Source organism: Pleurodeles waltl, chromosome 2_1 (assembly GCF_031143425.1).
Source record: "Pleurodeles waltl isolate 20211129_DDA chromosome 2_1, aPleWal1.hap1.20221129, whole genome shotgun sequence".
Classification (NCBI taxonomy): domain Eukaryota; kingdom Metazoa; phylum Chordata; class Amphibia; order Caudata; family Salamandridae; genus Pleurodeles; species Pleurodeles waltl.
The window spans coordinates 404931281-404948345 of NC_090438.1; the positions used below are offsets into that span (position 1 = coordinate 404931281).

Below are 17065 nucleotides of genomic sequence, written 5' to 3' on the forward strand. Positions count from 1 at the left end.
GGTGACATACTTCGGTGAAACCTTCTTGGCACCTGGCCTCATTTAAAAAGTTGCAACAGCAAGGCTTCCTTGAGTGACTGAGGTGGCTCAGCTGGTGCAGAAGCCTCGGGCTGTTCATCTGAATCAGATAAAGACAATTTTCTGTTCAAAGCCAAACAGTGTCTCTCACAAAAGTCCAATATTGAAATAAAGCAAAAAAGATGGACTCTTCTTCTATTAAATAAATATATCCTTATTAACCAATTAGAATCCTTACTTAGGGTGTACTTCCTCTGTGGTGCCTTTCGAACTCTCTCACAGATATCTAGTGAGACTGTAAGAAAAACATACTTCCTTTATATCTTCAATGGAATGACACACAATTCATTTTGTACCTTAAACTACATGTCTAATGTTCTATTTTGTTGAAAATGACACTGTAACTTAATTTTAAATATATAATCTTGAGAGTGGGTCCTGAGAGCCCATCATGAGGTACAGCCCTCTCGGAGTCCACAAAGGGGACTGTAGATCTTGCTTCCATGAGCGTCCTTTGGGAGCCATCGCTTAAAAAAACAATCTAAAGAAAAATACAACCACCTTTCATTCACTACACTGCTATACATTATTATTATATAGTATCTAGAAAACATGATAAAGAACCATATAGACTAGATAACAGTGAAATTTAAAAATGTACAACCCCGCAAGTCTCCCACGAGCTTTTCGCAATCCTCTTGCCAGAGCATTGAGACCTGCAAACAAAGATTGCTAGTGACATCTCTTATCAGAGTTACACTAACTGGACAAATAAATATTTTCTATTAAATATTTATCTGCTTAATACTGATACACATTTTAAAAATAATTTAGCAATCTGTAAACCATATGCTATTTTATGATAAAAAATTGTTTCCTAAACAAAACATATATTATACAGTCATTCTATTATACATACACTCACAAAAAATATTTCAATTACTTTTAAAACAAAACCTAAAATGTCACTGGAAAAACAATGGCTAAAGTAGCATTACAATTAAGTGTTATAAAATTATCTGTTTTCATCTTTAAACAACTTTAAAATTCACCCAAACGTTAAATCTAGTTATAGTTATGTGAATTTCTCAGTGACGTTAGTGTTTTGAACAACAACAAAAAACCACAGAAAATCAACAGTTATTGTTAGCAGCACTAACGATACCTTGTGCCCCATTATGCACTGCTTATGACCTCACATATGACATCACTCATAACATGTCCTATGACCTAATTTATGACATCACTGATGTCATTTCAATTGACATCACTGATGACATCATCCAAGCTTGGTTTTCATCCATATTGCTGTAAGGTTTGCTAAGGTATTACACATAGCATAATTCATATTAACAAGCAAGAACAAATATATATATATATATATACATATATATATGTATGGGAAATGCTGCTCATTGAGTACGGTGTTCAATCTCTGTGTGTCAAGATATATATATATATATATAGCTATCTACACACACACTTATGCAACTGTTTGGAGAATCCCAAAAAAGTGAATGCCTGTTCCAAAATAACTGCCCTAGCACAGGCAGCTTTTATGTCTATCAGACCCCTGGTACACACCAAACCTACATTAGGAGATTAAACTAACAGTAGAAAACTGTAAACAATGTTTAGTCTATGGAGAGAGTACCTTCTATACCATACTGTTTCCAAACAGTTAAAACCTCGTGACAAATGCACCACAGTGTATTGAAAAGAAACTACTAACAACAGTCTAAAGAAGCTAAAAATAATACTACCTTCAGCTTTCATACTGTAGTGAAAACGTTATAAATAGCCCAGCTTCTGAAGCAAAACAAGCACATGTACATAGCTTAATACCCGGTGCACACAGTCTTGTATGTTATGTGGAAACTGTCATGCTGAGACAATTCTGTCTAATATCTCAAGGCTGCTTCCAATGCTGAGGAGAATATTCACTAAGATTTTACGCTGTGTTTGAGTCACAAAAAGGGATGCAAAATCGTTTTTTTACCTGATTACTTACTGGAAAGTACCCTAAAAGTAACACAAAGCAGTGCAAAGCATTGCTTTGTGTTACTTAGCGCCAAGGGGATGTTACATGGGTGTTCCCATGCAACCACCCATGCCTTTTGATGGAAAACCTTATCTACAAACAACAGTGGACAGGGTTTTGTGCCAAAAGTTAAAGGCATGTGAAAAAAGGCATCAAAAGGAGAAATGTTTTATTTGGCTTGCAGCCAGGTTCTGCAGCCAACCCCCTGGGTGCTGCCAACTCCACACGAGAAATGTGAGTGAGTGGATGTATTTTTTTTTCACTCCGCTCTGGATTCATGGATCCAATGCAGATTTACACCAGGGGGTCATGCTCAGTCTTGCAATGGATGCACAGAACGGCCCAAAAAAAACTTTTGTACAAATATTTTGCCCATTACTGGTCCCTGGTCCCTCAGGGACTCCTCTGTTTTGTCCTATGGGGTCAAGATTCCTCTATCTTGAAACCTTATGTCACTATTCTCTTAATTCTGATCCCTGCACTGAGCAGATGAATAAAATGGCAGCCACAACTTTTCTGTCAGTTTGCGGACAGCCAATCAGAGTCTTGCTTTGTCGCGAGGATCCACAGATCTGCCACGGTGAATCTACGTCCCTAGATGCACAATTTAGCTTTTTCTTTGATTATTTAAAAAGTACTGAACAAATTTACACCAAAACACAAAAAGGACTCTTTCTGGCCCAAGAGCTAGCTTTCTGCCAAATTTGGTATAATTCCGTTCAGAGGTTCAGGCTGTAGTCATGTCTGAAAATTGCAAAATCCCCATAGACGTAGAATGGGGAAAAGCATTTTGGGACCCCCCCCTCCTTTATTTCGTTCCTCGCTTGACATATCACCCCAAAACCATCCAAACAGCAGCTAAAGGGAGTGGCAAACTGGTTTTGAAAATTTCGGGAAGATCTGTTAAACAGCACAAAAGTTATTAGCAAAACAAAAAGTGCGACTATCACTAGGACGGTTATGGAAAAAAAATATATGTGTGTATAAATATATATAGATATATCATCATCCAATACTGCCAACTTAGGTTCAACCTTGTGGTTTATAAATGCCACCATGTTGATAGTAAGATGGGCTCACAATATTTCAAATGAAGAATGTATTGTTTTGCTAATAACTTAGGAGTCGTTGGATGAATCTTCGTGACACTCTCCAGAAAAAAATAATCCACCTCAGCTCGTTCCAGGAAAGTTTTAGGGTGGGCTGTCAATAGAGGGCTGAAAAAAGGAGGAAGGTCCTAAAGGTGTTTCCCCGTGTAAATTCCTATAGGAGTTTCCGGAAGAGTTTTACACAGCTGAATAGAATTACATGAAATGTGGCATAAACCTATGCTTATATGCATTAACCATTTCACATGAATGTGAACTTGTAGCATGGCTATCCTTTCAATAATAATCAAATAATTCTGTTCATGGATCTGAGCAATGTATGTGTTTTCATATATGTATTCTGTTAGCCATGGTGGGAGGTTAAAAGGCAAAGCTTATATTTTAGTTTCCTTTGATAACATGCTGATGTGGGGCTCACTTGTGAATGCACTATTTTGACACCAAAACAAGGACAATGGAATATACAATTAAAACATTTTTGCCAGACCCACTCCCCTTTGTTTATCCAATCTCTGCTCAGAGTAAAAAACAATTCAAAATGTAGCATAACAGTAATAGCTAGTTACTGCATGCCCCTCTGATAGTCCCTGTGCATAAGAATGAGATTCAGTCTGTTGATTTCTTAGAAGATCTAATGTCATCCAGCCAGAGCTAAAAATCTATTTGAAAATTTAAGCCTGAACCTTAAACTTTATGTGTCTCACCCACTTCCTGGTCATTAATATACACAACTATACATCCACATTAAGTAAACTAGTCTTATGATACTCACTTCTAGATTCATAAGCAACTGCACAAACGAAAAAGACAACTCCTGTTTCAGGGCTGAAACTGGTGGAACAATCCTCTCTACCCTTGAGTGCCCTCCTAACTCATCTTTTCAGAAAGGCACTACAGTGTTTGCTGTTCTCCTAAATGCTTGCTCTACTTCCTAAGCTCCCTATGCCAACTTAATAAAGTTTGTTTCTGCATATGACAAGCCCCATAAAGTAATGTATGTAACATACAATAATATTTGTTTCTGTCCAATAAATGGCATGGCAAAAAAAAACACAGCGAGACGTGCACAATCAAATGAGTAGCAACAAGCTATATTTAAAAAAATCAACGAATTGTAAGTATTTGGCCTATCTCTCTTTTTTTCTGTGTGTAAAAGTGCAGATATTAATTTACACAGGTAAATGCATGGTAACCGTGCCATCCTGGGTTTCCAATAGTGCATGTACAGACTGTGTACAGTATGCTGTGTAGGGGTGGAAAACGCATAAAGTTGTGCAATATATTTTTCTTTTAGGTTTCTTTGATTCCTCCCCTTATTTTGTGAACATTGGAAATGCTGCTGCACTTTACAACACATACTACATCACACTTTAGTTAATCGGTGTAAAGTGGTGCGTAGATAAGTGTAGAAAATTATTTAGAAATGTCTGTGAACATCTACAATTACAAATGTGTGTGTGTTCCCCCACATGTGCATGTGAGTTCCTTACTCACCCCTCTGACACTGACCAGGAAGCTACCACTGATTTAAGCAAAGTAAACAAAGTTGAAAACCACATGTGTAACATATATACTTGAGTACATTGCATGTATGTGTGCTTAGTTCTTTGTGAACTTCTCGTACTGTTTAGCAACAGTACCCACCTAAACAAATCTTGTTTTTTTTTTTCATTACCTTTTAAACCAATTACTGGTTGTGTTGTGAACTGGCTTTGTAATTATAATTGCCATACTAACTACTAATTATCAAGGGTAAATGTAGTTCATGTTGCTCATTTCAGTTTAAATTTCGAATGCAGACAGATGTTTTGTGATGTCTTCAGCAATTGGTATAGCTATATTAAAGCTGTTTTACTGTCATTGTCTTGTACAAAACATGTATGCAAATGGCTTCTTTATTACTCATACTGCTGGTCCATGGCTTACAGCATATTTCCCATTGTAATTCGACTGGTATATTAGTCACACATAAACAAAAAAATATGTGAAAACCCATTATGTTTTCCAAACATATGTCTTTATAACTTCTACCACAGCAAAATATAGTTAACATGAATCTACACAGTTTTGTCAGATATGCTGCCCTAAATGGATATTGTGTTTTATGCGTTTGATGTTCATTAAACATTAGCTGCTTACAGGTTAGAACATTGCAGAACAAACACTGGAAAGTACAGCATCCTACCTGAATAAGGGACTCGCTAAGCCTCTCTTCATCCACCTCCAAGATAGTGTTTTTGATTTCATCATATGGCATGCGAAAAGATCCGAGGAAGATGGCTGAAGTAAACAAAACATAAGTGTGAGCATTCAAAACTGTGAACACTAGCCTTTTATTACTCGAGTGCCCTTACTCATAAACTGATTTCAATTTAAGTTCACAACTTTATCAAGAAAACAAATAACCCTGGAAAACATTCAGGTGAAAAAAATAGATGACATAGAAAGTTAAAATAGCATAATGAGGTTTCTCTAATCTACCAATTCCCATACCCCCATTAACAATATGCACTGAAATAGTCTCCCCTATACCTTTGTTCTAACACACTTATTGGCACTCTGTGTTCATCAGCTGTATTTTTAAAGGCTATTAGTTGTAGTAGAGCCATCACAAATATAACCATTTGGCATATGTAACAAACGTGGATGGCCTAAGCTGGCCTGAGAACACAACACACCATGTTCATAGATCCTGAATGGGGTGCTTCATTATGCCATGAAGCTCTTGCATTTCATCTTGCTCAATACTCACATCGTTATTACTGATTACAGTTATCAAAATGTACATGGCCAATATTTCCAAGCCACTCTGCATTTGACAGCATACAAAATATTTTCAATGTAAACTGGATGAAGTGTTGATAATAATGGTACGTGAGGTATAGTCTAGGAGACCAAGATCACAATACCAATAGCTTTTGTAAACTCTTCATCAGTCCTTATATGTAATTAATTTGATTTATTTACTATATACTTTCATAAACATTCTTATGGCATAAAAACAAACAGTTAATTTTCTGGACATCTTGTATAACGTTTCAATGCTCGATGTGTGGAATCAACTTGATGAGGTGTTGTTATAAGAGATGCAAGTGGTAATCTTTTCTTTTTGGTATGGCATTAAATCTGTAACCACTTTTACACTATGGCTCTTATACTGAAAGTTATCAAGCCTAACTCTTACTGTAGGACTTCTATCATTGTGCAACCAACGTAGCCCTCCAGAATTTGGCTTTTAAAGAGTCCAGAATTTTTGGCCAATCCACATTCCACACTTGAGTGGAATACAACACTCTACATGTTTATTCACGTTCATAAACATGATAAACAGAGACAAAGTGATACGTTTTGAAAATCATTGACATATCAATTATGCATTACTTTCTTGCGCTGAGGTAATACGTGATGGTTCCACAAATGACGTCTATTTAATTTGAAGACCTCTGATACCACTCAGCATATATATTTGACTTTTTCCTCTCTCAAATTTCTCGAATTCTATAAAGTTTGACTTTGCTTTGTTTATTATGAGAACTTTCAAATTACAGTTCATCTCGTATTAAATCAAATCAAATCATTAACATTTATAAAGCGCGCTACTCACCCGTGCGGGTCTCAAGGCGCTAGGGGAAAAGGGGGGGTTATCGCTGCTCAAACAGTCAGGTCTTTAGGAGTCTCCGGAAAGCGGAGTGGTCCTGGGTGGTCCTGAGGCTGGTGGGGAGGGAGTTCCAGGTCTTGACCGGCAGGAAGGAGAAAGATCTCCCACCCGCTGTGGAGTGGTGGATGCGAGGGACAGCAGCGAGTGCGAGACCAGAGGAGCGGAGGAGGCGGGTGGGGACGTAGAAGCTGAGGCGTCTGTTGAGGTATTCCGGTTCCTTGTCGTGGAGGGCTTTGTGTGCGTGGGTGAGAAGTCGGAAGGTGATCCTTTTGCTGACTGGGAGCCAATGCAGGTGTCTCAGGTGTGCGGAGATGTGGCTGCTGCGGGGTACGTCGAGGATGAGGCGGGCCGAGGCGTTTTGAATGCGTTGCAGGTGATTTTGGAGTTTGGCTGTGGTCCCGGCGTAGAGGGTGTTGCCGTAGTCCAGGCGGCTCGTGACGAGGGCGTGGGTCACGGTTTTTCTGGTGTCGGCGGGGATCCAGCGGAAGATCTTACGGAGCATGCGGAGGGTGAGGAAGCAGGCAGAGGACACGGCGTTGACTTGCTTGGTCATGGTGAGAAGAGGGTCCAAGATGAAGCCCAGGTTGCGGGCGTGGTCTGTGGGGGTCGGTGCGGTGCCGAGGGCTGTGGGCCACCAGGAGTCGTCCCAGGCGGACGGGGTGTTGCCGAGGATGAGGACTTCCGTTTTTTCAGAGTTCAGCTTTAGGCGGCTGAGCCTCATCCAATCTGCGACGTTCTATATACCCTCTTGTAGGTTGGTCTTGGCGCTGGCGGGGTCCTTGGTGAGGGAGAGTATAAGTTGGGTGTCGTCGGCGTAGGAGGTGATGATGATGTCGTGCTTGCGTACGATGTTGGCGAGGGGGCTCATGTAGACATTGAAGAGTGTCGGGCTGAGTGATGAGCCTTGAGGTACGCCGCAGATGATCTCGGTGGGTTCTGAGCGAAACGGAGGGAGGTAAACTCTTTGGGAACGGTTTGCGAGGAAGGAGGCGATCCAGTCCAGGGCCTGGCCTTGGATCCCGGTGGAGCGGAGGCGGGTGATTAGGGTGCGGTGACAGATGGTGTCAAAGGCAGCCGAGAGGTCGAGGAGAATGAGGGCGACTGTTTCACCGTTGTCCATCAGGGTTCTGATGTCGTCTGTGACTGAGATGAGGGCGGTTTCAGTGCTGTGGTTGGTTCGGAATCCGGTTTGTGAGGGATCGAGCAGGTTGTTGTCTTCCAGGAAGGTGGTCAGCTGTTTGTTGACGGTCTTCTCTATTACTTTGGCTGGGAAAGGCAGAAGAGAGATGGGTCGGAAGTTTTTCAGGTCGCTCGGGTCAGCAGTAGGTTTCTTTAGTAGGGCATTGACTTCGGCGTGTTTCCAGCATTCGGCGAAGGTAGCAGAAGAAAAAGAAGAATTGATGATGGTCTGGAGGTGCGGGGCGATGATGTCGTCGGCTTTGTTAAAGATGAAGTGCAGGCAGGGGTCCGAAGGGGCGCCGGAGTGGATAGAGTTCATGATGGATTTGGTTTCTTCCGTGTTGATGTGGGTCCAGTTGTTGAGGGTGATGGCCGGGGATGCGGGTTCGGTGGTGTTTGGTTGGGTCTGGTGTCCGAAGCTGTCGTGGAGGTCGCTGATCTTGCAATGGAAGAAAGTGGCGAGGGATTCGCACAAATCCTGTGAGGGCGTGACGGCGTTGGCGCTGGGGTTGGAGAACTCCTTGACGATGCTGAAGAGTTCTCTGCTGTTGTGGCTGTTTTTGTCCAGTCTGTCGGTGAAAAAGTTCCTTTTGGCAGCGCGGATCAGGTAGTGGTGTTCGCGGGTAGCGTTCTTGAGGGCGGTCATGTTGTCAACGGTGTGGTCCTTGCGCCAGGCTTTCTCAAGGGCGCGACAAGTTTTCTTTGATTCTTCAAGGGTGTCAGAGAACCAGAGAGGTTTTTTGGTGTTGGTCTGTCGATGCGTGCGTTTGAGGGGAGCAAGGTTGTCTGCGCAGTTGGAGATCCAGTTTGTGAGGTTGAGGGCTGCGTCGTTGGGGTCGGTGGTGAGGGTGGGTTGGTTGGCGGCGAGTGCGGAGAAGAGTTGCTCTTCAGGGATCTTGTTCCACTGTCGACGAGGGATGGGTTGAGTGCGGAGGTGGCGGGTCTCGCGTCGGAATGTGAAGTGGACGCAGCTGTGGTCGGTCCAGTGTAGGGCGGAGGTGTGGCTGAAGAAGACGTGTTTGCTGGCGGAGAAGATAGGGTCGAGCGTGTGTCCGGCGATGTGGGTGGCGGTGTTCACCAGTTGTTTGAGGCCGAGGTTGTCGAGGTTGTCGAGCAGGGTGGTGGTGTTGGGGTCGTTGTTTTGTTCCAGATGGAAGTTGAGGTCGCCTAGGAGGATGTAGTCCGGTGAGGCGAGGGCGTGCGGGGAGATGAAGTCGGCGATGGCGTCGCTGAAAGGGGCGCGTGGTCCGGGAGGACGGTAGACGAGGGATCCTCTGAGGGTGGTCCTCGGGTCGGTGCGAATCTGAAAATGCAGGTGTTCAGCGGCGAGAGGGGTGTCTTCGGTGGAGGTGGTGACGCTGATGGAGTCTTTGAAGATGATGGCGATACCTCCTCCTGCTTGGTTGGTGCGGTCTTTCCTGGAGATCTTGTAGCCTTTGGGGATTGCGGTGGCGATGTCTGGAGCAGAGGAGGCGTTCATCCAGGTCTCCGTGATGAAGGCGACGTCCGGTGCTGTGGAGTCCAGGAGGTCCCAGAGTTCAACGGCATGTTTGTGGACGGAGCGGGCGTTGACTAGGATGCACTTGAGGTGGTTGATGGCGCGTGGGCTTGTGGTCGTGGTAGTTGCGTGGTGGAAGATGCGTTTGCAGGAGTTGCAGGTGAAGGGTCCATGGGTGTGTTTGGGGTGAGCTTGGAAGCAGGTGTTGGAGCGTCCTGGGTTGAGGGAGTGGAGGGTGGTGGGGTCGTAGCGGATCAGCGGGGCTTGGGAGAGCTGGGGACCAGGGGTCGTGGCGTTGGGCGCGGGCCATGCGCGGACGGGCGCAGACGGGCTTGCCTCTGGCGTGCCTCTGGCAATCGCGCAGCGGCCGCCATATGAGGTAGGAGGGGGGGAGGGGTCAGCTGGGGGCGAATGGGAGCTGGGGGGCGGGGGCGTGCAGGAGGTCGCGGCGGGAAAGCGCGAGGGAGGGGGGGACAGGTAGAGTGAGAAGAGCTGGTGGAGGGGGGTTTAAGGGTGGAGGGGGTGAGTGTTAAGAGGTTTAGGAGATTAGGGAGAAAGATAGGAGTAGGGTTGTGAAGATAGGGGAGGGGGGGTTGTAGAGGTGGGTGAGGGTGAGAGGTAGAGTGAGAGGATAGGAAGATAGGTAATAGAGGGGGTGGCAGGAAGGGGGGAAAGATAGAGAAATAGATAGAGAAAATAGATAGATAGAGAAATCGATAGATAGGGAAATAGATAGAGAGATAGGAAGATAGGAGGAGGTGGAGAGTGAGGGAGTTAGATAGTGGGATAGAGAGATGGAGAGATAGGTAGATAGGAGGAGTGAGGGAGGTAGATAGTGAACGGGTTAGATAGGGGAGATAGAGAGGGGGATGCGAGTGAGGGAGGGGGATGAGGCAGGAGCAGGAGGGCAGGCGTGGGGAGAAGAAGACGGAGGAGGCAGAAGAGCCGAAGGCAGAAGATAGAAGACAGAAGACCAGAAGACCGGAAGAACAGAAGAACAGAAGAACAGAAGAACAGAAGAAAGGAAGACCGGAAGAACAGAAGAACACAGAAGAACACAGAAGAACACAGAAGAATACAGAAGAATACAGAAGAAGATACAGAAAACGAAGAACAGAGGGCAGAAGACCACAGAAGAAGATGAGGAAGAAGAGAGGTGACAGGAGAGGCTGAGAAGCACACAGAAGAAGAGAGAAGACGGGGAAAAGAAGAGTACAGAAGAAGATTACAGACGAGGAGCGAGGAGGAAGAACAGAGAAGAAGAAAAGAAGAAAAGAAGCAGGAGCAGGAGAGAGGGTGAGTAGCGCGGGGCAGAGCGAGGGGGTGGGGGGTACTTACTGTGAGGTGGGTCTCAGGAACCTGGAGGAGCTGGAGGAGCTGCGGTGGCAGGGGGAGCGACCTACCCTTGGGTCAACTTACACAATAAGATATTTTTAGGAGTGACAAATCATTGGCTCAAAGTTGCTTATTATAGCTGTGTCCACTAAACGTTTGAGCTATTCACTAATTTGGGCTCGTTGCCAGACTACCTGCTATAAGCTTGAAAGTGGGATGGGGCAAGGACGTGCTGTTTCATACCATTCTTCACAGATTTTTTTAATGATATTTTCTTCTAAGCAAAGTTAGGTACAAATCACATGCTAGATTGTAGGTAGAGAATAAAATAGTTATCTTCACCCAATCTCTCAAGCATTTTCCACGCTTGTTTCCAATTGACATAACTAGAATGTGTTATAAAGTCTAAAATCCAACACATAGCTGCTTCTAGAAGTCGGGTTTAATGTTATAATAGTTTTGTTAATATTTATTCGTGCCTCATTGCAGACACCACCCCCTCCCCAATTCCCCTAGCCCCGGATAGCTCGTATTTAACGCTCCAGAATAATAAAGCAATCTGAAGGTCAGTGTTCCAAGTGGATCTGAAAATCGTTTGCATCATTCAGTAGGCAACAGAGGGGATTAATGGCGATTCATATTTAAAGAACTCAGATTCTCTACCATACCTTCTAATGGGAAAGTTATCCTCAATAAGACAAGCCAGCACAATCATCTCTTTGAGTTGTATTATCAACGCACTAACTAACAGGCCAAGGCCAACAAACGATAGCACGAAGGGTAAAGTCAAATGTACTTCAATTAGAAAGAAATTCTGGACAGTCGGATTTCATTCCTCGTTAGAGACTCACCAATAGATAACATCTCAAGCGCTCTAGTAACCCCCTGCAGTATTCTAAAGAAACACATCTGGGTTAGTTCCAAAACTAGGGCTTTCCATTCTCACACGTTTGCATTAAACTCAGCAGTTAAGGATGGCAAATCATCCAGCAATGTTTTATAATAATTATTCTACTGCTACAAATCATCTTCTGCTCATTTTGAGGAATAAGGTTCATTTTTGCCACAAATCTAAATTAACAACAAGATGGATAAGTTATATTTTATCTAATTTAAAAAAAATTGGGTCAAGCGCACTCTTGTAACACACCATATATTATATTATTAACTTTGCCTAGCATCAATAACATTCTAATGACAGTGATATGTTTTGCAATTAATTACTTATGGATAGCACTGGTTGCTTAAATTCTCTATATATGGATAATCAGGTCCGATGTTCCTGTACCTGGTAATTCCTGTGTGGAAATACTGGACCACAACATATGAGTATTGAAGCACAGACAAGACTGATAAGAACGGAACATCGACATGCAAAAAACTACTAAAGAATACAATTCAGTGTGCACAGGCATATTCAGGAGCACTGTGCACAGAAAAGAATGACATCAATGTGATGCCATACAAAGTTAATAACTGAACCCTTACTCCACTACGAGCCCCACCACACTGCTAACTCATTCTAAAACCAATTGTCACCCACCTGATCAACGCCATAATTATGCCTGTATTACAAGGCCACACCTTTACAAACAGCAAAACCCCTAAATCTCAAACTCCGTGTGACAGATTTATCACCACTTTTTACTGTAGCAAAGTCAACTAAAGTGGCACCAAATGTTGATAATGTTTTTACTCTCCAGTACAAAAACTTCGTTTTGCACTGAAAAGTATCTTTTAAAGTAATGTAGATAGTGCATAGTGTTTCTTTTATCAAGAAGACATCCCACTGGTGGTACATGGGCACTCCCACATTGCCACCCATGGTTTTTGAAGCAAAGCCCTTTCTACTAAAATTGTTATATGGTACTTTGCACAAAAGGCCTACTTGGGGTAGGAACTAGGAAGGAAAAATCTTTTAATTTAGCTCAATGTTTCACGCATTTCAGTTGTGCAGAACTGTAGAGCACACATTAAATTTGTTTAGAGATGAAAAGTTAGTCTAATTATAGTATTTTGTATTGTAAGGATACGCTTATACTATAAAAACACATGCTAGACATCACACACGTAGCGCAAAGGTGCTTGTGTGGCACGTAGCGCAAAGGTGCTTGTGTGGTGGTAGGCAATCTCCTCGTGCTCCAGCACTGGGGAACTGAACAGTAGTTCCACATCTTAGTCCAAATAGCTCTGCACTGCAGCAACAGACAGTGCAGCAACTTTGGGTGCTGTATTACACTTTTTTTTACACTTTAAAAAATAATTTAGCTCTTGTTTGTGCTGGCATCCTCCTAGCAGGGTTGACCTGCAACCCATTAGACTGCATGCTGCACAAACAGAGAATACACACGTTTCAATTCAGTGCTCCCCTGGGACAACAAAAATGCTGAATATCCTGACCTATATTCACCCACACCTGGATCTCGGCCTAATCTTGTAATGCACTGCACCTGCTACACTGCCTTTAAAAACAGCATGGATGATTACAAATATGGTACTACCTTCAAAAGCTCCCGTGCTGTAGACAATTAAGATAAGCACAAAGACAATTGTAACCACTTCCAGGACTTGTGGATTTCAGCTACGGCAGTAATCCAAGAGGTCAGACATTGAACCAGATATTCCTGAATCCTACTTCCTAAATACCGTGACTTCAGCACACGATGCAAGTCAGCCAATACCTGCAACTCAGGCTTTATACATCACCCATGACTGCCACAAAGGACAAAGTCAGTGATATTGCCTCCACAATCTGAGGCCACAACAATGTCCGGTAATAATGCAAACATGACACTTTAACAAACGTATCCAACTGTAATTTGACTATACACACGAAGGTCATGAAAACATGATGTGTCAGATGCCAAGATCTCTTACTTTGCAAAAAATGTAATGTTCAATCTTTCACAATCGCTACAACCTCATTTGAAACTCCTCTATGATTCCAACAAAAAGGAAAGAGCTCTTTAGAGCCACCAGGGCCACAATTTTAGGGGCTTCTGTGATGTCTGAACAAAGGTATGTTGTCATTTGGCCCTATGTCAAATACTATTAAATGAGATAAGCTATTAAATGACATCCAGTAAAGCTATAAGATGATGAAACGCAAACTTCACCAAACAGCACTGGGGGGCGTTTATGAATGGGATGATGTTTTTGGCTTCCACACTAATGAGAAAATATCTTGAGAGACTTGCTAAGACTGTCACAGCTGAAAAGATCCACACTTGAATTGAATGAAGAAGCAGGATATACCAGGTCTACCTAGTTTAAGGCACATAAAATCCTGGCCAGCATAGAATAAACAGGAGCAAAATGAAAGATCAGTGTAGTTCAGAGAATGACATGCCCTACAAAGGGTGCCACCTTTACATCATACACACCATTGGTAATTGTAATTGCATTTATATAGCACTTATTACCCCTGATGAGTGAGTGTTGAATCGCTTTTTGGTGAGTAGCACATTACTCTAGAACTTCCAAGTGTGGTCAGTGGCAGGCAGATTCCACATGGAATATGCCATTGTTAGGGTGCAGTGTCTATAGAGTGTGTCTGTCTGTCTGTGAGAGCGTGTGCGTGCCTACGGCATCACAAATATTCCAAATTAACTCCTGTGTGTCCACCAGAGTTCTGATGTGTAGTAATATTATCTTGAGTTGAATATTGCACATTTGATGTGAGATGTATTTTTTCAAAAAACAAAAACATTCTATTGCTTTGCCAAGACAACCCCTAGTTAGGGCGCAACATGACTGGGACAACATGGAACTGCCATAGAAGATGAGTGGCTTAGGGTACACAATTCCAACTCACCATGACAATGCCACGAAGAATTGCAAAGTACCAAAAACTGCAATAGTTTACTAGCCAGAGAGTTCTGTCACCCATCATGTTCACATGCCTGCAAATTTTGAAAATTGTGTTCCATAATATTGAGGTCCACCTCAATGTCCCAGATGTGTCCTCATGTCCTTAGAGTTTGCGTGCCAAAAGCAACATAATTTCCAGACCAAGTTCAGAACTCAAAACAATGAGTGAATGTGGCTTTCAGAACAATCTGTCACACAATATGCCATGTGAACCTCATACTTAAGACACATGTTATTGTTGACACTCTTCTTTTCTCCCTGTGCAAGGTCTCAACTAACTCTAGGACAGCACTGTAGCTAAACACACTTTGTTGGATAATATTTATTTGCAGCCCCAATCTCTCCAATGGAAGGAAATTTAATGCACAACAATATGTAGGGAAATACTCCCAGTGGCAGGGAGTATTACTAAGGATTTGGACTCTGTAAGTATTGCTCTGTTACATAAAAGAAGCTGGTTACTCCAAGGAACATACGTAACCCAAACCCATGGGTATTCTTTTTTAACTGAGTCAGGAAAAGATAAAATTTAAATTGCAGGTCCCCTCAAAATCATATAAGTTAAGGTAGAAGGTCAACTCTGGAATATTTCAAGATTATTAATGGGTTCCATGCTTTATGTTACACTATTCCTGCTTTCACTCCCATGCCTAAGACGAGGACCACACAACTTTGAACAAATGGAATGTATTTGGATGAAACTTTTGGGGCTTGATTTCTTTTTTGCACCGATAAGACTACTCAGCTGACCAACTATTACTATTTCTCTTTGACATTATGAATTAAAACAGGCAGAAATGGAATATCAATCTAAATTAACAACAAGGTGGATAAGTTATATTTTATCTAATTTGAACACAAATGGGCCGATTTTGCATGCTCTTTATTTGTAATAAATTTAGGACCGCATGCACAAAAGCATTTTTGCAGCCTAAAACTGGCCAATTTTCAGAATGAGGTCATTTTCGACCACAAAAATGGTTTTTCATATATAGAAATTGTGATTCAATAACAAGTTACTATAATGAAATGCCTCTTGCATGTTCAGCCCCACATTTTTAGGACTGATGCTGCTGGATTATCGACTCTGAGAGTGCACTGAGGCCTGCTAACTAGATGTCGATGCCAGTGTTCTAACCTTAAACAAATTACATGTCAAATTGGCTATATCTAATTGACAAGGATTGGCTTACTTCAAAGTCTCTATTATATAGTACCCAGGACTTGAAAGGCCGAATGTTCACTAAGGGCTGCAGCACTGTTAGTGCACCCCGGTGTGTGAGAAAGCACAAAATGGCTCTCAGCCTGCCACTGCAGACTGGAAGAACAGTGTTAACACTGCCAGCTCAACTTTGCCATTCAAACCAATGGCAATGTACTTTGCCATTCCTTTGACAATGTATCTAAGTCTCGTCTAAAAAAGGCCAATAGAGCTCTATGGCAGAGAACTGTGTATTGTTAAGTAGGACATATATTTTTCATATGTCTTAACAGCTATACTTCCAAATTGTGGTTTTGCTGTGGATAAGTTAGAAGCCCCATTGGCTAAGACATAGTTACCGGTTGGCACCCCAGGCTGGCTTACATCTGAATTGGACTACCTAACTGGGTAATGTAAGGTATTAAATTAATTGTGGCATTAAACCTGACTTAATGCCCAGGTCAAATCTAATGTCACAAATAAAGTTCAGAAACTTTTAGAAAATTGCCAATCTGTACTCCAGCTAGCTCAGCGACCTCACAAAGGCCCTGGCACACAGACAGCTTTCTGCCCACCTGGTGAAACATGTGAACGATTCCCACACTTAGGAATACAGGCAGTTAGCGCAGAGTGAAGTGTTAGTTCCACATACAGAACAGCCACTCAGGGTGCTAGCCCAAAAGGCAAGCTTCAAAGGGGAAGCAGCTTTTGCCAGTGAAGTAATAACAACACCCCCAAGCAGGATGCCTAATGTTCCTGTAGACATAGTGAGACAGGGCCAGAGATGGTAAACCCATCCCCAAACTGTTTTCCATGAGCATGTAGCCCTAAGGTAGCCACACATTTAGGGTGGGCTACCAAGCTCCTGGAGACCGAAGAACCATTGTGCCATACTGAAAGGGGTTAGAATGCTGCACTTTAGATATCCAGATGTCACACACCACAGGAAGCACATCACTAGGAGCGAACGGACCGAGTAGCCTATAGAATAGTGAACGCGTGGTTCCCTTGAGGCCCTTTTCTGGGATAAATATGGCACCCATGGCACCCTGCCCCTCAGATCACACTGGATTTGGATAGAACCAAAAAAGGACTGCTAGCTGCCATTGAAACTGCACAAAGAGAGGCTGCGCCACTGGAGGGGCTGCACTTTGGG

The 17065-nt window shown here is 42.8% G+C and overlaps 1 protein-coding gene across 2 annotated transcripts in view; it reads right to left on the reverse strand.

Moving 5' to 3' along the window:
* Positions 1 to 17065, reverse strand: part of DIAPH2 (diaphanous related formin 2) — a 3364504-nt gene that overhangs the window by 1634351 nt on the left and 1713088 nt on the right. For both annotated transcript variants that reach the window (XM_069213107.1, XM_069213115.1), the window contains one exon: positions 5354 to 5448. In XM_069213107.1, the coding sequence (XP_069069208.1) occupies positions 5354 to 5448 (95 nt within the window). The remainder of the gene's footprint in view (positions 1 to 5353; positions 5449 to 17065) is intronic.